Source organism: Passer montanus, unplaced genomic scaffold, assembly GCF_014805655.1.
Source record: "Passer montanus isolate IOZ18808 unplaced genomic scaffold, ASM1480565v1 scaffold154, whole genome shotgun sequence".
Lineage (NCBI taxonomy): Eukaryota > Metazoa > Chordata > Aves > Passeriformes > Passeridae > Passer > Passer montanus.
The window spans coordinates 52436-74126 of record NW_024362494.1 but is presented as its reverse complement, the minus strand read 5'-3'; the positions used below and the strand labels follow the sequence as shown (position 1 = coordinate 74126).

The following is a 21691-nucleotide window of genomic DNA, read 5'->3' as shown; positions in this document are numbered from 1 at the left end:
CCCCTCCCCGTCCCTCCCCCTCCCGGGATCCCCCCATCCTTGGGGACCCCCACAGTCCCAGCCCTTCAGTTCTCCCCCAGCCTGAACCCCCCCATCCCAGTCCCTCCACCTCCAGGGATCCCCCAATCCTTGGGGACCCCCAGACCCCCTCTCCCTCCCAAACCCCTCCTAACCTCCCACCTCTGGGGATCCCCCCATCCTTGGGGACCCCCAACCCCAGATCCCCCCCATTCCTTATCACAGGCTCCAAACCTCACCCAGAGCAGCAAGGGAAGCAGAATATTTATACATTTATTTATAATGAAAGGATGGTTCTAAGTATTTACAACACGTGGGAAAGGCGAGTTTGCAGAGGTGACCATCCCTGGCTGCAGCAGGGACACAGCCCTGCCTGAAAAGCTCCTGTCCCAAAATCTGCCTGGGAGCAGTCCCTGTCACTGCCTCTGCTGAACCAGCACAGCCCCGGTGAATTTGGTGTCCAAAGCAGTCCAAAAACTCCTTCCCAGGTTCTGCAGGCGAGGCTGGAGCTGCTGCCCTTGGGGACAGCACGGTGGAAGCTCCTGGCTCTGGTGGAATCCAGGGAGTGAGGGAAGAGATGGGGTGAGCCTCTGGAAAAGGAATTCCTGCTGATTCGGAGTCCTGGGTGATGGAAAACAGTTCAGCACTAGGGCTGCAGTGCCAAGTCCACCTATCCCAAACATCTGGATAGAATGCAGCCAGCCCAACATCTGGCAAGAACGAGAACTCGTGGGATGGTAAAATCACATTTCGAAATAAAACCAAGCCGAGTGACAGGAGATGTTGGAAATAAAACCGAGTTTTCCAAATGTGATGCTCAAGTTTTTCATGGCTGCTGGATGTTCCTTCCCTCTGGTGAAAGTCCAAAATTGAGGCTGAGTCACCAGCAGATCACTGGGCTGACAGGAGCACTCCAAAAATACAAATGCAGAGTGAAGTCAGGGTCACTGACTCTTCCCTTTAAGTTATCTGGGAGAAATGGAAAATATGGCCCAAGAGGCTTCCCTGGTTCCTCTTTACAGCACTTCTCCCTTGCACAAGGGACTAGCTGCCACTCCAAATACTCCTTTTCAAAACTGACAAACACACTGCCAAAATGAGGATTTTTAAAAAACAATGGAGCCCTTCCAAGGGGAAATTGGCTTCTGCAAATGTAAAAACAACTCCTCTTTGCCAAGTTCATTCTGGAATACACATGCATTATTGCTAGAGGGGAAAAACCAGATGGATGAAAACTCTTGTGCAGGTTTTTTATGGTGCCATCCAGAAAGGCATCTGTTGTTTAGCTCGCTGTTGAGAGGATGGGTACTGGTACCCCAAACTCCAGCCCTGTGAAAAAGTACTTGCGTTTTTATGGCCACCGTGCTCCTCCTCTTCATCTGAAGAATCTCCAGCATAGGCCACTAATCCAAAGCCCTTCTCTGCAGTTTTCATCTTCTTGGCTTGATGATCTAGGAGGGGAAAACAAAACAAGCCCCCCCAGCCCCCCACCAAGAAGGAAAAAATAAAACCAAAACAAATAAAAAGAGATAAAACGCCCCAAAAACGAGTTAATAATAATAAAAAAAGATGTTAATTGTAAATTGTTAGTTGGACACCATTTTGAGGTCACAAGGCCAATGGTCATCCAAGGTCGAAGGCCACAGGAAACAGCAGCAGCAACAGCCATGTGATCCACCAGAACCATGTAAGAGAACACAGAAACAAGAAAGAAACACACAGAAAAGGTAAAGTTAGCAAATGGCTCTCAGGGAGGGCAATTCAAGAGATCAACACGTAAAGAAAAGTAGAAATTTTGTTCAAAAGGAAGCTAACAGGAGAGCAATGTCTGGGAGCAAGATGCAGAAGAACTAAGGTTCACCAGGCTGGGTGATGTCCCTGCAGAGCTGAAGCACTCAGCTGCCTGCACAGCTCAAGCCTGACACGCTCAAACCCCTGCTGAGTGACAGGAAAGATGAAATCCTGGCAGCACTGGGGCTGTCTGCAGGCAGAAATGTGTGTAAATCCCCACCTGAGCAGAACTCCCCCACATTCCTCAGGGCCTCTGCTCACAATGCAGAGCAACAAAACAACCCCAGCACGTTCTGATGGGTCAGAACTCCCTGTCTTGAGTCCCTCACTTGAATTAAACTCCCCTTATTTCATACAGATAGTTATTAAAGCTTTGAGAAGTCACCTCTGTGTGTAACAATGCAAAGTCACAAAAAAACCCCAGCACATTCTGATGGATCAAACTCCCTGTCTTGAGCCCCTCACTTGAATTAAACTCCCCTTATTTCATACAGATAGTTATTAAAGTTTTGAGAAGCCACCTGTGTGTTTAACAATGCAGAGCCACAAAACAACCCCAGCACATTCTGATGGGTCAAATCTCCCTGTCTTCAGTCCCTCAGCTATAATTATAATAATTAAACTCCCCTTATTTCATACAAATATTTATTAAGGCTTTGAGAAGCAACCTGTGCGTGTAACAATGCAGAGGCACAAAACAACCCCAGCACATTCTGTGCTGCCTGATGGGTCAGAACTCCCTGTCTTGAGTTCCTCACTTAATTAAACTCCCCTTATTTCACACAGATAGTTATTAAAGCTTTGAGAAGTCACCTCTGTGTGTAACAATGCAAAGCCACAAAACAACCCCACCACATTCTGATAGGTCAGATCTCCCTGTTTTTAGTCTCTCATTGAATCAAACTATCCTCATTTCATACAGATATTTATTGAAGCTTTGAGAAGCCACCTGTGTGTGCAACAATGAAAAGCCACAAAACAACCCCAGCACATTCTGATGGGTCAAACTGCCTGTCTTGAGTTCCTCACTTGATTAACTCCCCTTATTTCACACAGATAGTTATTAAAGCTTTGAGAAGTCACCTCTGTGTGTAACAATGCAGAGCCACAAAACAACCCCACCATGTTCTGATGGGTCAAACTCCCTGTCTTGAGTCCCTCACTTAATTAAACCCCCTCATTTCATACAAATATTCATTAAAGCTTTGAGAAGCACCCTGTGTGTATAACCACAAGCAAGCACCAGTGATTTGGAGCAGTGCAACGTCACCTGCTTTGCACTTCAACACAGAACAGCCAAAAAAACCCCACCAGCTTTGACACTGTTAAAACCAGCACCACTTGGGAGAGGCAACTGGGCTTGGAAGGGTGTTTGGGACAGGAAACTGGACTTGGGGAGGTGTTTGGGACAGGAAACTGGATTTGGGGAGGTGTTTGGGACAGGAAACTGGACTTGGGGGGGTGTCTGACCCACTGCACTCACCATGGCTGCCTGGTAAAGACCCCGCACCTTTTCTTTCTTCGGATTCTGATTTCATTCCAGTGACAGGAAAAGCTGGTGGAGGCATCAACTGCCTGTTTAAAACAAGATTTTTTCTTTGTTAGGCCAAGTTAACAGCCAAAAGTAATAAATATCAAATTCCTAACTCAGACCTTGGCATGAGGAGTTGCATTTTTAATTCCCTGACTCATGCAGGGACCGTGATTGGAGTGACTGGTGGCCCCCAACTGGAGCCATCAGTCCAAGCTAAGAGACAAAAGTAACCAAAAACCAAATTCCTGACTCAGACCTTGGCCTGAGAAGCTGAATTTTAAATTCCTTGACTCTTCCAGTGGCTGTGCTGGTGGCCTGGAGTGACTGATGGCTCCTGCCCGGAGCTCTGCAAGGCCGGTCCTCTCCCACCATTCTTAATTCCCAATGGGACAGGAATGGATTGGATGGATGGATGGATTGGATGGATGATGGATGGAGGATGGATGGATGGAGGGATGATGGACGGATGGACGGATGGATGGATGGAGGGATGATGGACGGATGGACGGATGGATGGATGGAGGGATGATGGACGGATGGACGGATGGATGGATGGAGGGATGATGGACGGATGGACGGATGGATGGATGGAGGGATGATGGACGGATGGACGGATGGATGGATGGAGGGATGATGGACGGATGGACGGATGGATGGATGGAGGGATGATGGACGGATGGACGGATGGATGGATGGAGGGATGATGGACGGATGGACGGATGGATGGATGGAGGGATGATGGACGGATGGACGGATGGATGGATGGAGGGATGATGGACGGATGGACGGATGGATGGATGGAGGGATGATGGACGGATGGACGGATGGATGGATGGAGGGATGATGGACGGATGGACGGATGGATGGATGGAGGGATGATGGACGGATGGACGGATGGATGGATGGAGGGATGATGGACGGATGGACGGATGGATGGATGGAGGGATGATGGACGGATGGACGGATGGATGGATGGAGGGATGATGGACGGATGGACGGATGGATGGATGGAGGGATGATGGACGGATGGACGGATGGATGGATGGAGGGATGATGGACGGATGGACGGATGGATGGATGGAGGGATGATGGACGGATGGACGGATGGATGGATGGAGGGATGATGGACGGATGGACGGATGGATGGATGGAGGGATGATGGACGGATGGACGGATGGATGGATGGAGGGATGATGGACGGATGGACGGATGGATGGATGGAGGGATGATGGACGGATGGACGGATGGATGGATGGAGGGATGATGGACGGATGGACGGATGGATGGATGGAGGGATGATGGACGGATGGACGGATGGATGGATGGAGGGATGATGGACGGATGGACGGATGGATGGATGGAGGGATGATGGACGGATGGACGGATGGATGGATGGAGGGATGATGGACGGATGGACGGATGGATGGATGGAGGGATGATGGACGGATGGACGGATGGATGGATGGAGGGATGATGGACGGATGGACGGATGGATGGATGGAGGGATGATGGACGGATGGACGGATGGATGGATGGAGGGATGATGGACGGATGGACGGATGGATGGATGGAGGGATGATGGACGGATGGACGGATGGATGGATGGAGGGATGATGGACGGATGGACGGATGGATGGATGGAGGGATGATGGACGGATGGACGGATGGATGGATGGAGGGATGATGGACGGATGGACGGATGGATGGATGGAGGGATGATGGACGGATGGACGGATGGATGGATGGAGGGATGATGGACGGATGGACGGATGGATGGATGGAGGGATGATGGACGGATGGACGGATGGATGGATGGAGGGATGATGGACGGATGGACGGATGGATGGATGGAGGGATGATGGACGGATGGACGGATGGATGGATGGAGGGATGATGGACGGATGGACGGATGGATGGATGGAGGGATGATGGACGGATGGACGGATGGATGGATGGAGGGATGATGGACGGATGGACGGATGGATGGATGGAGGGATGATGGACGGATGGACGGATGGATGGATGGAGGGATGATGGACGGATGGACGGATGGATGGATGGAGGGATGATGGACGGATGGACGGATGGATGGATGGAGGGATGATGGACGGATGGACGGATGGATGGATGGAGGGATGATGGACGGATGGACGGATGGATGGATGGAGGGATGATGGACGGATGGACGGATGGATGGATGGAGGGATGATGGACGGATGGACGGATGGATGGATGGAGGGATGATGGACGGATGGACGGATGGATGGATGGAGGGATGATGGACGGATGGACGGATGGATGGATGGAGGGATGATGGACGGATGGACGGATGGATGGATGGAGGGATGATGGACGGATGGACGGATGGATGGATGGAGGGATGATGGACGGATGGACGGATGGATGGATGGAGGGATGATGGACGGATGGACGGATGGATGGATGGAGGGATGATGGACGGATGGACGGATGGATGGATGGAGGGATGATGGACGGATGGACGGATGGATGGATGGAGGGATGATGGACGGATGGACGGATGGATGGATGGAGGGATGATGGACGGATGGACGGATGGATGGATGGAGGGATGATGGACGGATGGACGGATGGATGGATGGAGGGATGATGGACGGATGGACGGATGGATGGATGGAGGGATGATGGACGGATGGACGGATGGATGGATGGAGGGATGATGGACGGATGGACGGATGGATGGATGGAGGGATGATGGACGGATGGACGGATGGATGGATGGAGGGATGATGGACGGATGGACGGATGGATGGATGGAGGGATGATGGACGGATGGACGGATGGATGGATGGAGGGATGATGGACGGATGGACGGATGGATGGATGGAGGGATGATGGACGGATGGACGGATGGATGGATGGAGGGATGATGGACGGATGGACGGATGGATGGATGGAGGGATGATGGACGGATGGACGGATGGATGGATGGAGGGATGATGGACGGATGGACGGATGGATGGATGGAGGGATGATGGACGGATGGACGGATGGATGGATGGAGGGATGATGGACGGATGGACGGATGGATGGATGGAGGGATGATGGACGGATGGACGGATGGATGGATGGAGGGATGATGGACGGATGGACGGATGGATGGATGGAGGGATGATGGACGGATGGACGGATGGATGGATGGAGGGATGATGGACGGATGGACGGATGGATGGATGGAGGGATGATGGACGGATGGACGGATGGATGGATGGAGGGATGATGGACGGATGGACGGATGGATGGATGGAGGGATGATGGACGGATGGACGGATGGATGGATGGAGGGATGATGGACGGATGGACGGATGGATGGATGGAGGGATGATGGACGGATGGACGGATGGATGGATGGAGGGATGATGGACGGATGGACGGATGGATGGATGGAGGGATGATGGACGGATGGACGGATGGATGGATGGAGGGATGATGGACGGATGGACGGATGGATGGATGGAGGGATGATGGACGGATGGACGGATGGATGGATGGAGGGATGATGGACGGATGGACGGATGGATGGATGGAGGGATGATGGACGGATGGACGGATGGATGGATGGAGGGATGATGGACGGATGGACGGATGGATGGATGGAGGGATGATGGACGGATGGACGGATGGATGGATGGAGGGATGATGGACGGATGGACGGATGGATGGATGGAGGGATGATGGACGGATGGACGGATGGATGGATGGAGGGATGATGGACGGATGGACGGATGGATGGATGGAGGGATGATGGACGGATGGACGGATGGATGGATGGAGGGATGATGGACGGATGGACGGATGGATGGATGGAGGGATGATGGACGGATGGACGGATGGATGGATGGAGGGATGATGGACGGATGGACGGATGGATGGATGGAGGGATGATGGACGGATGGACGGATGGATGGATGGAGGGATGATGGACGGATGGACGGATGGATGGATGGAGGGATGATGGACGGATGGACGGATGGATGGATGGAGGGATGATGGACGGATGGACGGATGGATGGATGGAGGGATGATGGACGGATGGACGGATGGATGGATGGAGGGATGATGGACGGATGGACGGATGGATGGATGGAGGGATGATGGACGGATGGACGGATGGATGGATGGAGGGATGATGGACGGATGGACGGATGGATGGATGGAGGGATGATGGACGGATGGACGGATGGATGGATGGAGGGATGATGGACGGATGGACGGATGGATGGATGGAGGGATGATGGACGGATGGACGGATGGATGGATGGAGGGATGATGGACGGATGGACGGATGGATGGATGGAGGGATGATGGACGGATGGACGGATGGATGGATGGAGGGATGATGGACGGATGGACGGATGGATGGATGGAGGGATGATGGACGGATGGACGGATGGATGGATGGAGGGATGATGGACGGATGGACGGATGGATGGATGGAGGGATGATGGACGGATGGACGGATGGATGGATGGAGGGATGATGGACGGATGGACGGATGGATGGATGGAGGGATGATGGACGGATGGACGGATGGATGGATGGAGGGATGATGGACGGATGGACGGATGGATGGATGGACGTTTAGAGGGGTGAGGAAGTGGCTGCATGGCCACATCCAAGGAGTTCCCACCACAGCTCAGTGTCCCAGATGAAGCCAGTAACAAGTGGTGGCCCTGGAGGGTCTGTGCTGGGGCCAGTACAAAGGATTGTGTGACAGTGGCAGAACACCAGCCCCACACAAAGACTTAGGCAGCAGTGGAAATGAAGCAATTTTCCTTCTGTAGCACCAAAAGCTAACCCTTGCATCCATTCTCCTCTAGAAAAACCCAACTCCAAACAGAAAATAAACCCAGCCACAACCAAGGAATCCCCAAATCACAGAAGATGAAACACAGCTATGGAAATATCCAGCAAGAAGCAAACAATGCCCAAATCCCAGAAGAGAACACCACACACATCTCTGAAACAAGCCCTGCAGCAGCTCCTGCCCACGTTCCTCACTCACCTGTCCCTCTCTCTCTCCTTTCCTGAGGAACTCGCTGCCTTCGCCGCGGCTCCCTGGATTTCGCTCTGACTGGAGAAGCCTGTACCTAAATTAGTCATATGAATGGGTCCATGCTATGAGCAGAAAAACACACGGCATTAGCAAATCTACAACTACAACAAAAGCTACAGCTCCTTAATGATACTGTTAGGAAACCCAACCTTCCAGAGCCAACTAGCAGAAGGAATCTCTAAGCACCACTGTTACACAAAATGCTTTCTCTCCTAAAAATACTGAGGGCAGCTTTCTCCTAAAAATATCTCTGAGTGGTGGGAAATAGGCCTGAGCACCACTCTGGAGAGCTCCTCAGCACCTCCTCCTCCTCACCAGTGGTTGAGGACAATAAAAAGAGCTGCTCCCTTCATGGATCACCTATTACCTGCTCAGCCAGCTCATTCTGGACACTGAAATGACCTCATGGCACAGAAATCTGCTTGGGATTCTAAAATTAGCTCTGACACACAGGCAGTTCCTCATTGCCTCCAGGCAAAGCTTTTATTAAGGGCTCTGCCTGTGGCAGGGGTGCAGCATCAGAGAAACATTTACTGACAATCCCTTTGCTCACGTGCAAGTGGGAAGAACTCAAAATTATTTTTCTTAAAATCATCTAACTACCTAAAAGTTAGTTTTTTTTAATCATCTAACTACATAAAAATTATTTTTAAAGTCATCTAACTACCTAAATAAATAAGCTTTTAAACTAGGCTTCTTGAAATCCTCTCAAGTGCAACCTGCAAGGTAAATGGGAAAAACTAGAAGTTATTACATTTCCCTCCCTCAAAAAGCCCACCTAAAGACCCCAAAAATTCCAATAAAGCCCCAAATAATTTCTCTTTAAGCCAAGCAGTCCCACACTTTTGTCATGTCTGTGACGTGGATGCACCACTCATCTTTGAGGGTAAGGAAAGCAGCTGGAATGAGTTAAAAAATCACAATTTTAGAGCAGTGCATCCCCTCAGAGACACCAAAACGTGGGCCCTGAGCTTTGCAACAACCACTGCCCTCTGCACAACTGCTGCAGGAACCTGGCCTAACAAGAACCCAGCTGTGGGGCTGGGGAGGGAAGGAAAATTGCTGATTTTATTGCACCTGGTATCCCAGCAGCCCTGACTCCCTCTCGTCAGGCAGCTCCTCCGTGAAGCGTCTCTTCTGGCCCTGGGCCGGGGGCTGCACCTGGGGCTGGGCACCAGTTGGCATGCTGGTTTTTACTGGGGCAGCAGGAAGGAAGGGAGCACTCAGAGGAGTCTGCTGGGCACAAGTCACAGAGAAAACACAAGAAAGTTTGGTAAATGATTCATACAAAGGAGCAGAACACACAAACGGTTTCTCTAGATTTCAGAGAACTTAGAGGAAAATTCACAACTGAAGGATTTAATTTAGAGTGCTCCCACCTCAATCTAATCCCCAGCTCTAATTTAAACACAGAGGGGCAGCACAGAGTGTGATGCTGCTCCTCAGAAATGGAGTTGACTCCCCAAGCCCTGAAAATGTCCTAAATGCTGTTAGGAGGTCAGGTGTGGTTTGTAATATGAATATGGAATAGGAACAGAATATGAATAATAGGAATGGAATATTGAGACAATATGAAGAACAGAGTATGAAGGATAGAATGGGACAGACAGAAGAGGAAAAATAGAACATGAAAAATAGAATAGGAAAAATAAAATGTGAAAAATAAGAACCGGAAAAATAGAATGTCAAGGATAGAATAGGAAAAATAAAACGTGAAAAATAGAATGGGAAAAATAAAACGTGAAAAATAGAATGGGAAAAATAAAACATGAAAAATAGAATGGGAAAAATAAAACGTGAAAAATAGAATGGGAAAAATAAAACGTGAAAAATAAGAACAGGAAAAATAGAATATCAAGGATGGAACAGGAAAAATAAAACATGAAAAATAGAATAGGAAAAATAAAATGTGAAAAATAAGAACCGGAAAAATAGAATGTCAAGGATAGAATGGGAAAAATAAAACGTGAAAAATAAGAACAGGAAAAATAGAATATCAAGGATAGAATAGAAAAATAAAACAGGAAAAATAAAACAGGAAAAAGAAGGTGAAGGACACAAGGTGAAGGACACAAGGTGAAGGACAGAGTAGGAAGCTGCCTACACAACAATTTAGCTGCTCAGGAAGAAGGATCAGCTAAACAATAACAAAAAACCCAAACATCCTCCCCCCCAAAAAAGCCCTAAGGAAGCTGCCTACACAACAATTTAGCTGCTCAGGAAGAAGGATCAGCTAAACAATAACAAAAAACCCAATCACCCTCCTCCCCAAAAGCCCCAAACAAACAAACCACCAAAAAACCACCCAAAACCAGCAAAAGCAAAGCCTGAGGAAGAAGAACAAAGCCTTTTCCCCCTGCTGACGTGCCCCAGTCCCCAGCAGAGTGCCCTGGGCAGTACCTGGCCCGTGGTGCTGGCTGCAGGCTGCACCTGAGCTATGGGGTACTGCGTGGGCACGGGGGGCACGGCCGTGGGCAGCGCTGGCAGCACCCCAGGAGCCAGGGGCACCGCAGGGGGCACCATCCCTGGCACCCCAAAGGGGGGCTGCACAGCCTGCTGAGGAGGGGCAACCACGGGGTAGCCAGCCTGGTACCCGTTGGAGGGGTAGTAGGAGGGCTGGGAAGGGACGCTGCTGATCGTGGCTGGCTGGGTGAAGCCTGGAGGGAGAAAGGACAAAGCACATCTCAGATCTGCAGCAGGCAAAAAAATCAGTTTAATCCAAGGGGAAAAGAGGCTGAGGTGGCAAAGGTGATTTTTACCTGCCAAGGGAACTGCAGTGGTTATCTGGTTCACAAATCGGGAGTACTCGGCGTGAACCTACAGAGAATTCCAAAGATTACACAAGAAAAATAAAAATAAAAATAAAAATAAAAATAAAAATGTTAACCCTGATGTAATTCCCCATAACCACGTGAGGGAATGCTGATTACAGGACAAGGACAGCAATAACCCAAACACAACCATCCACCCCATAAACATCCCCCTGATTCTGCTGGCCTGTGTGGCACATGTGGGTAAATTATGGGATAATCTTTAATTGGAAAAAGTATGGCAAATTAATTAATTACTTCAATACAGAGAATAAAAAAGCTTCCTAATGTTTTTCAAAAGAGATTTGTAGCCCATACTCCATTATCTTATTATTACAACTCCATTATCTTATTATTATATTAACTGATTCCAGGATTTTATTTTTATCCATATAAAGGAAGCTGAGAAATTAAAGATTCTCTGTGTATATAGAAGATTTTCAAAATTTTTTTGCTACACCAATCACTTGATTTTTCCCAAAGCAGAGTGGACATCAAAGCAGAGGAAGCTGCAGCAATGAGCAAAAATCAGGTTTTTATTTGCAGTCAGACATTCTTTATCCTCACCCCAGTTCTGCTCAAGAACCATTTTGCATTTTTTTCCTCTAAAACTCCAATATTCTCAGCTCCTTCCTGAGAAATTCTGTACAAAAATTAGCAACCCTTGGGAAAAGAAATCTATGGGCACAAACAGCTTTGCTGAAAACATTAAAAATTCCCCAATGCACATCCCAGAGTTACAAAAGGCTCGAAAATCTCAGATTTTTAAGAGTTACTCACTGTTTGCAAGAGGTTCTCACACAGCTTTTTAGCAGCTGCCAAACCTTCTGGCTTCGGGTGACTGAAAAAAAATACACAAAAAAAATTTTAAAAATTCATAAGAACAAAGTTTTCTGTTAAATTTCAGAGCTCCTTCTGTGCCCTAACACCATATGGTTACACCTTGAATTTTTTTATGGGATTTTTTAAAAAATAGATTTTTAATAGGATCTTTTAAAATGGATTTTTATGGCATTTTTTTAAATGGATTTTTTGTAGGATTTTTTTTCTAATGAATTTTTAAGGGGATTTTTAAAAATTTATTTTTAAATGGATTTTTTAATGAGAGTTTTTAAAATGGATTTTATGGGATTTTTTCAATATGGATTTTTAATGGGATTTTTTTTTATTTTTGATTTTTAAAAATGGATTTTTTATGAGATTTTTTAAAATGGATTTTTTTAAATTGATTTTTATGAATTTTTAAGGGGATTTTTAAAAATTTATTTTTAAATGGATTTTTTAATGAGAGTTTTTAAAATGGATTTTATGGGATTTTTTTAATATGGATTTTTAATGGGATTTTTTTTTTATTTTTTAAAATGGATTTTTTATGAGATTTTTTTAAATGGATTTTTTTAAATTGATTTTTTATGTGATTTTTAAAATGGGATTTTTAAAAGGATTTTTAATGGGATTACTTTAAATGGATTTTTAAATGGGATTTTTAATGGGATTTTTTAAAATGGATTTTTTTAAATTGATTTTTATGAGATTTTTAAAATGGGATTTTTAAAAGGATTTTTAATGGGATTACTTTAAATGGATTTTTAAATGGGATTTTTAATGGGATTTTTAAAAGGGATTTTTAATGGGATTTTTTAAAATGGATTTTTATGGCTTTTTTTAAAATGGATTCCTATGGGATTTTAAAAATGGATTTTTATGGGGTGTTTTTAATACAATTTTTTTTAAAATTGACATTTATGGGATTTTTTTATTTTTGATGTTTTATGAGATTTTAAAATGGATTTTTATGATCTTTTTTAAAATGGATTTTTAAAATTTATTTTAATGGGATTTGTTTATTTTTGATGTTTGATGGGATTTTGAAATGGATTTTTATGTGATTTTTTTCAATTTGATTTTTTATGGGATTCTTTTAAAATATGATTTTTAAATGAGATTTTTTTAAAAATTATTTTTATGAGATTTTTTTTTAAATGGATTTTTTAAAATTGATTTTAATGGGATTTTTTTTTTTAAACTCCCCCATACCTGATGTAGATGTACATGGGCTCAAAGGCTTCCCTGCCTGATGCTGGCTCGATGCAACCTGAGCCTTTCCCACGGAGAAAGACTTTGGCACCAGTTTCAATCTGGATGTGCTGCAAGTAGGAGCAGCCAGGCCCTTCCACCTTCTCCTTCACATTAAAGGTGGGAACAGCATGCTCCAGCCCCACAAACAGCTTGTCCTGGACATAATGCATCTGGAAATAAATAGAAAATTAAAGCAAATTTTTAATAAAAATATTAAAGCAAAATCTTTAATATTTCACTGTAATTTCACTGCGGACAGACAGAAGGGTTCCAGCCCCACAAACAGCTTGTCCTGGACATAATGCATCTGGAAATAAATAGAAAATTAAAGCAAATTTTTAATAAAAATATTAAAGCAAAAGCTTTAATATTTCACTGTAATTTCACTGAGGACAGACAGAAGGGTTCCAGCCCCACAAACAGCTTGTCCTGGACATAATGCATCTGGAAATAAATAGAAAAAATAAAGCAAATTTTTAATAAAAAATAATAAAGTAAAAGCTTTAATATTTCACTGCGGACAGACAGAAGGGTTCCAGCCCAATAAACAACTTGTCCTGGACATAATGCATCTGGAAATAAATAAAAAATTAAAGCAAATTTTAAATAAAAATAATAAAGTAAAAGCTTTAATATTTCACTGAGGACAGACAGAAGGGTTCCAGCCCAACAACTTATGCTGCACATAATGTATCTATAAATAAAGAAAAAAATTAAAGCAAAAGCTTTAATATTTCACTGTAATTTCACTGAGGACAGACAGAAGGGTTCCAGCCCCACAAACAACTTGTCCTGGACATAATGCATCTGTAAATTAACAAAAAAAATAAAGCAATTTTAAAACAAAAATATTAAAGTAAAAGCTTTAATATTTCACTGTGATTTCACTGATGAAAGACAGAAGGGTTCCAGACTAACAACTTATCCTGGACATAATGCATCTGTAAATAAATAAAAAAATTAAAGCAAATTTTAACCATAAATATTAAAGCAAAAGCTTGAATATTTCACAGAGGCCAGACAGAAGGGTTCAGTGTCAGATGGCACAGTGAGCCCTGGGCTTTTCTGGAGGCAGGACTGCTCTCTCCATCCCTTTTCTTTTAGGAGGTCACTCTCACCTGAGCCTCAATCTCCAGACTCAGTCTTGTCAGTCCTCCAGACTTCACAGCACAAGCTGGGGGTGATTTTTTGGGGTGTTTTTTCAGCTTTTGTTGGGATTTTGTTGGGTTTTTTTAATAAACAACACGTGACACGTCTGCTTTGTAACAGGCAAACCTCGTCAGCAGTGACACCCTGAAATAAAGAAATCCCAGGCTCATCAGTCACTCACCCCTGACTGGAAGGGAGGTTTCTGGCCAACAGCTGGGGTTATCTGGGTGAGGGGGGCTGGCTGGTGGTACACAGTGACCGTGGCCCCGTTGAAGGTGGGGCTGGAGCCCGTGGCTGCCTTCACCACCCCGTTGGTGATGATCTCCTTGATCCTGTTCACAGCTCCTGGTGGACAGAACATGAAATTCATCCTTGTTCAGCAGCCCAGAGGAACTGTCACTGTGGTGTCTTCTGAAAAACCCTCTTTACCCAGGATTTTTCTCCTGAGGAGCTGAGAAGCCCCAGAAGAAAAGAAAAACAATAATTCTCTGCTGCTGTGGAATGCAACAAGTGCATCTTTGACTGGTCCATGGGATTGTTTCTACTTAATGAGCAGCCATGGCCCAGCTCTGTGCACTCTGAGAGTCACCAGCTTTTGTTAGCATTCCATTCCTTTCTGACTTTCTGTCTGTATCATTTTCTCTGTTCTTTTTAGTATAGCATTTATAATACAATATAATGTAATGTAATATAGCATAATATAGTATAAGAAATACAATATAATACATATAGTATAAGAAATACAATATAATACATATAATAAATATAGTATAATGTATTAAAAATATATAATATAAAAATCTAATATCGTATCTGCCTTCTGAAACATGGAGTCAAGATTCTCATCTCTTCCTTGCCCTGAAACACAACCACAAGTAACCAAACTGTGCCATGGCAAGGTTGTTTTGGATGTTCTGTGACAGGATTACATCTTCCAGTGGGGCCCAGGGTTTGTGGTGTGGGGTCACAAAGGATCCCCAGGGATCCTGGAGAGGGATGATTTAGGATGGAGTTAGGAAAAGTTCTTCCCCCAAAGGGTGCTGGCACTGCCCAGGCTCCCCAGGGCATGGGCACAGCCCCAGGGCTGCCAGAGCTCCAGGAGGGGTTGGACAGCACACCCAGGGTGGGATTTGGGGGTCAAATCCCTGTGCTGGCACCAGCACAGGCTGGGGGTGACCTGAGGGGTGTCACCAAGCTGTCCCTCGGCAGGGGACCAGAGAAGGGCACTGCCAGCAGGGCAGGGCTGCCAGCAGGGCTGCCCCAGCTCTGGCACCCCCAGCACAGCAGGCACAGGCAGCTCCTGCAGGGCACAGAGCTGCTGCAGGGCCTGGGGGGGCTGAGGGGGGCCAGCCCTGGGGACCCGGGGGGCTCTGGGGGTCCCTGGGGGGCTCTGGGGGTCCCTGGCTGTCCCAGAGGCCAGGGCAGGGCCTGAGCCCAGTGTCTGCCCCTGCCCAGGAGGCAGAGCTGCTGCCCTGGGCAGTGCCAGCCCTGAGCAGAGCCCAGAGAGGCTGGGGAGCCTCTGCCCGGGCACCCAGCCCTGCCTGGCAGTGCCTGTGCCCTGGCACGGCCCTGCCTGGGCAGGGTGGCACCAGATGTGACCCTCTGGTGTCACTGCTGTCCCTTCTGGCAGGAGTGTCCCTGTCACACCCCCATTCCCACGGATCTGGGTGTGTTATCAGTGAGATAAGAGCTGTACCTGCCCACTCCCCCCACCTTCCTTGTAATCCATCCAAAATTTGAATTTCCTGATGAATGCAGTATGTGGCACCTGGGGGATTTCTGAGCAGAGATCTCAATGTTTGAATGGAGTCTGTTACCACCAAAGGTGTTTAAAACTCAAATCCAACCCTTTATCACAACCAGGGAGAGAAAAACCAGAATATTTTGTACTCACTGTCAACCAACTCCCGTGTCTGACCCTGAACATGAAGATACAAAGGACGATCTCTGGAAAGCAAAAGTTAAATATTCAATTAAACCCACAGACAACACAATAATAATGGCTCCAATCTAATTATAGTGCAGTCATTACATGCAGAAAGTCTTCCATAAAAATCTGAAATGCCCTCCAGATAACAGAACATAAATTCTTTCAGTATCACAGGGCTCAGGCAGAAAAGCTCTGCACTGAAAACATGATGCAGGATTTGATGATGATTCAGGGAAGTTACACCATTGAAATATTTAATTAGCTTGCCCATAAATGGGTCACTAACTAAAAGCAGCAAGAAATTAGTTATTTCTTGGGAAGTTGCAGAGTTCTGTGGGGAGAAGTTGAGCACAGTGGGTCATGGCTGGGGTGGTTATTTCAGCCCAGGACCACCAGAATGGCAAATTTATTGGAAAATCAACCAAACAGAACCCCAGCACTTTGTCACTTCAGGAGAAAAGAAGCAGAACCTCCAAAAAAAAAAGAAATACAAACCCAGGTCCCACTTTGGCTTTCTCTTCTGCAGTCATGAACCTCCCACGAGTGGAGACAGCTGCTCCACTCAGGCGACTGATCTGCAAAAAATTACAAAACCCAGTGAAAGAAATGTACAAAACCCAGTGACAAAAATGTACAAAACCCAGTGAAACACCTGCCAAGAACAAACAAGGCACACAGAACACCAAAAGTCAAACAATGTTCTTGTAAAAGCCCCAGAAATCATTAATCAAGTGCTAAGAGACTGATGGTGGTCTGAAGTCAATACTGATGCCTTGTGAAGGCTGATTTAGAACAGAGGCTGGACAAAGTTTATTAATTAAGTAGAGATTTATTAAAAGGTCTCAACAGATCCACCCTGGGCAGCACAAGAGCCCAGCCAAGGTGTGGAAACCCAGGGCTACACCCAAGATGAACCAAAATTGTCCCAAAAATGGATGACTGGTCATGGGGTCTCACACTTCTACAAGTTTTGGTCCATTAGCATATTGGAGCTAATTGTCTAATTACAGCTCCAGCCCATGCAATCCCATTTTTGTTGTTTTTCTCTCTCCAGCCCAGTTGTTTGTGCTCTTGGGGCTGAGACTTGGATCATTTGTCCCTGGTCCCCAGCTAGAGCAGGAATTGTTTTGTGGCCCTGCTCTGTGCAGAGCTCACCACCCCTGACATGAAACCCAGAGCCACCCACTAAAGCAGCACAGACCCTGAAAAACACAAAACCCAAACCCTGAGGCACCAACACAACAATCCACTGACCAAACCAACAAACCCCTTCAGAAAACATGAGTTTCCTAGAAAGAAACAAGCCCTGAACAGAGCTCACTGCCAGCTCTTTTCACCTTATCTCCCCTCAGCCCAGTGAAAGGTGCCCAGGGTTAGGCAAGCCCAGAGCTCCCTGCCCAGGCAGCACAGCTGCTGGGGGAGGTGTTTTAGGGTCCTCTGGATGAAGGCAGGAAATTATGAATCTGACTCCCTGTTCTTAGAAGGCTAATTCATTACTATCTTATATATTATTAAACATATAACATTATATTGTATCTTATACATCAAATTTTAATCTATATTAAATTATACATTATATTACATATAACATATTATACAATATATCACATTAATATAGTATATTATATATTATAGACTGCATTATATATTATGACAGTATATATTATATATTATCTATTTTAGATTACATTAGCTATTATCTATTACATTATAAATTATATATTTTACACTATATATCATATTATATATTTTCTATATTATATAGAATATATAATATTATACTATAACATATATTATACTATATTATATATTATTATATATAATATATATAATATATACTATATATAGTATATATAATATATATATTATATATATACTATTATATATACTATATACTATATTATATATATAATATATATATATTATACTATTATTATATTATGTTATGCTATATTATGTTATATCCTGTTATATCACATTATATTACAGAATGCTCTACTAAACTGTACTAAAGAATAGAGAAAGCACAGGGACAGAAGGCTAAAAGATAATAATGAAGAAGTCACTGTAATGAATATATAAAACTAATAATGAATAACTCTCTCCTCAGAGTCCCAGCACAGCCTGACTGGGATTGGTCAATAAGTAGAAAACAATTCAATGTTGGATAAACAACCTCCAACCTCATCCCAAAGCAGCAAAACACAGGAGATAAATGAGGTAATATTGTTTTCCTTCTCTCTGAGGCTTCCCAGCTTCCCAGGAGAGCAGCCCTGGGCACGGGGATTCTTCAGGCAACGTGACAGTGACACGGGGAGGGGGACATACCTCGTCCTGGGTCTGGCCCCTGGTCAGCAGGTTCCTGCACGTCAGGGGCACATCATTGATCTCCACCTCGGCCACCACCAGGTCATCTTTGCTCTTACTCGTGGCTGGGCCTTTCCCCAGGGCCTGCAGCTTCAAAGAGAAGCAAAAGTGGCAAAGAAGCACAAACCAAGGGGTGAACGTCCTCGTTGTTCACCCCTTGCAGCTGCTGGAGGCAAAATATTTACAGATTGCACACTGAAAAAACCTTTACAGGTTGCAAAATCTTCACACAGATCAGTGGAAAGCACATGGGAATTATTGCTGGATCTGCCCCCTCACAGCCCAAACAAACACACCGGGTTTATCTTCAGCACATATTAACAGAATAACATCCTTCCTGGTCACCCCTTTCAGCTGCTGAAGGCAAAATCCTTACAGAGATCAGTGGAAAGCACATTGAAATTACTGCTGGATCTGCCTCCTCACAGCCCAAAGAAACTGGATTTATCTTCAGCACATATTAACAGAATAACATCCTTCCTGGTCCCCCCTTTCAGCTGCTGAAGGCAAAATCCTTACAGAGATCAGTGGAAAGCACATTGAAATTACTGCTGGATCTGCCTCCTCCCAGCCCAAAGAAACTGGATTTATCTTCAGCACATATTAACAGAATAACATCCTTCCTGGTCCCCCCTTTCAGCTGCTGAAGGCAAAATCCTTACAGAGATCAGTGGAAAGCACATTGAAATTACTGCTGGATCTGCCTCCTCCCAGCCCAAAGAAACTGGATTTATCTTCAGCACATATTAACAGAATAACACATTAATAGAACATTAACAGAATTCATTGAATAACATATGAATAGCATATTAACAGAATAACATCCTTCCTGGTCCCCCCTTTCAGCTGCTGAAGGCAAAATCCTTACAGAGATCAGTGGAAAGCACATTGAAATTACTGCTGGATCTGCCTCCTCCCAGCCCAAAGAAACTGGATTTATCTTCAGCACATATTAACAGAATAACACATTAATAGAACATTAACAGAATTCATTGAATAACATATGAATAGCATATTAACAGAATAACATCCTTCCTGGTCCCCCCTTTCAGCTGCTGAAGGCAAAATCCTTACAGAGATCAGTGGAAAGCACATTGAAATTACTGCTGGATCTGCCTCCTCCCAGCCCAAAGAAACTGGATTTATCTTCAGCACATATTAACAGAATAACACATTAATAGAACATTAACAGAATTCATTGAATAACATATGAATAGCATATTAACAGAATAACATCCTTCCTGGTCCCCCCTTTCAGCTGCTGAAGGCAAAATCCTTACAGAGATCAGTGGAAAGCACATTGAAATTACTGCTGGATCTGCCTCCTCCCAGCCCAAAGAAACTGGATTTATCTTCAGCACATATTAACAGAATAACACATTAATAGAACATTAACAGAATTCATTGAATAACATATGAATAGCATATTAACAGAATAACATCCTTCCTGGTCCCCCCTTTCAGCTGCTGAAGGCAAAATCCTTACAGAGATCAGTGGAAAGCACATTGAAATTACTGCTGGATCTGCCTCCTCCCAGCCCAAAGAAACTGGATTTATCTTCAGCACATATTAACAGAATAACATCCCTCTTGTTCACCCCTTTCAGTTGCTGAAGGCAAAATCTTTAGAGATTAGTGGAAAGAACATTGGAATTACTGCTGGAGCTGCCTCCTCACAGCCCAAATAAACTGGATTTATCTCCAGCACATACTCATAGAATAACATCCCTCTTGATCACTCCTTTTAGTTGCTGAAGGTAAAATCTTTACAGAAATTAGTGGAAAGCACATTGAAGCTACAGTTGGATCTGCCTCCTCACAGCTCAAATAAAATTGATTTATCTTCAGCACACAGAAACAAAATATTAATAAAATATTAACAGAATTAATAGAATAACATCCTTTTTGTTCACCCCTTTTAGCTGTTCAGGGTAAAGTCTTTACACAGATTGGTGGAAAGCACATTGGAATTACTGCATGAAACTTGAAACAGCTCCTGAACTTGGCTCCAGCACAGGCAGAAGAGCAAGACAAGAATATCACTGGAGCTGGAAAAGCAGCTTGAGGTTACACTTGGTTTAAAATAGAAAATTCAGAGATTATTTAAGGGGAACACGGGGAGCATCCAGTGCAATGCCTGAGCTCATCTGGGTCAACCTGGCTCGGGGCAGGGCTCAGCAAAAGCTGAATAAACTGGTTACAGTTTGGATATACAGCTCGTACTGGGAACTTCTTCAGGCACAAAAATCATTTGGTCCCATATTTTAAAGCATTTGTTTCACACGGGAGTTTCCCAGCAGCTCTGCTCTCTGGAAGGATCCTCGTGGCTCCCTTACAACTCAGAATATTCCACGATTCTGAGGAAAAAAAGAACTTTATCACCTCCCTAAGGGATCCTCGTGGCTCCCTTACAACTCAGAATATTCCACGATTCTGAGAAAAAAACAACTTTATCACCTCCCTACAGGTGGCTTTGGTAAAACCTCACAGCTGCCTGACCTCACATCCATCCAGTGATTTTTATTACGCTGAAAAACATTTTAAAAATTATTTTTGACTGCTTTTATCGCAGCCAATTTCCCGAACCACCGCCCACCTTGTCCGCCGTGCTGGGCGCCGGCTTCAGCTTCCCTTTGGCCATCAGCATCGCGTTGATCTTCGCCGCCACGGCCGCGGCCGCATCCAGCGCTCCCGAGGGCGCCGCCGAGCTCTCGGAGCCGGCCACGGCGGCGCCGCCATCGCTGCCCCCGCCGGGGAACGGCCGCCCGGGCAGCGGCGCCGTGCCGGCCAGCAGGAAGCTGGGCGCCGGGCCGGGCTGATCCCACTTGCTGCGGCGCCTGGAAGAGACAGAGCGAGGGTGAGGCGCCGCCCCGGGGGGCACCGGGGCCGCCCGAGCCGCCGCGGCCGCGCCTCACCCG

At 45.5% G+C, this 21691-nt stretch overlaps 1 protein-coding gene and 1 non-coding gene across 2 annotated transcripts; both read right to left on the bottom strand.

Moving 5' to 3' along the window:
* Positions 1–260: 260 nt before the first annotated feature.
* On the bottom strand, positions 261–21659 carry KHDC4 (KH domain containing 4, pre-mRNA splicing factor). Its single transcript, XM_039702244.1, is given in 14 exon segments — positions 261–1469; positions 3293–3384; positions 8388–8500; positions 9516–9671; positions 10839–11095; positions 11198–11255; positions 12029–12089; positions 13286–13497; positions 14658–14821; positions 16371–16423; positions 16902–16981; positions 18735–18863; positions 21370–21462; positions 21465–21659. Coding segments are annotated over 14 exon segments (1716 nt in total). The 5' UTR covers positions 21513–21659; the 3' UTR covers positions 261–1269.
* LOC120498979 lies at positions 14359–14487 on the bottom strand. Its single transcript, XR_005626782.1, has one exon.
* Positions 21660–21691: the final 32 nt, after the last annotated feature.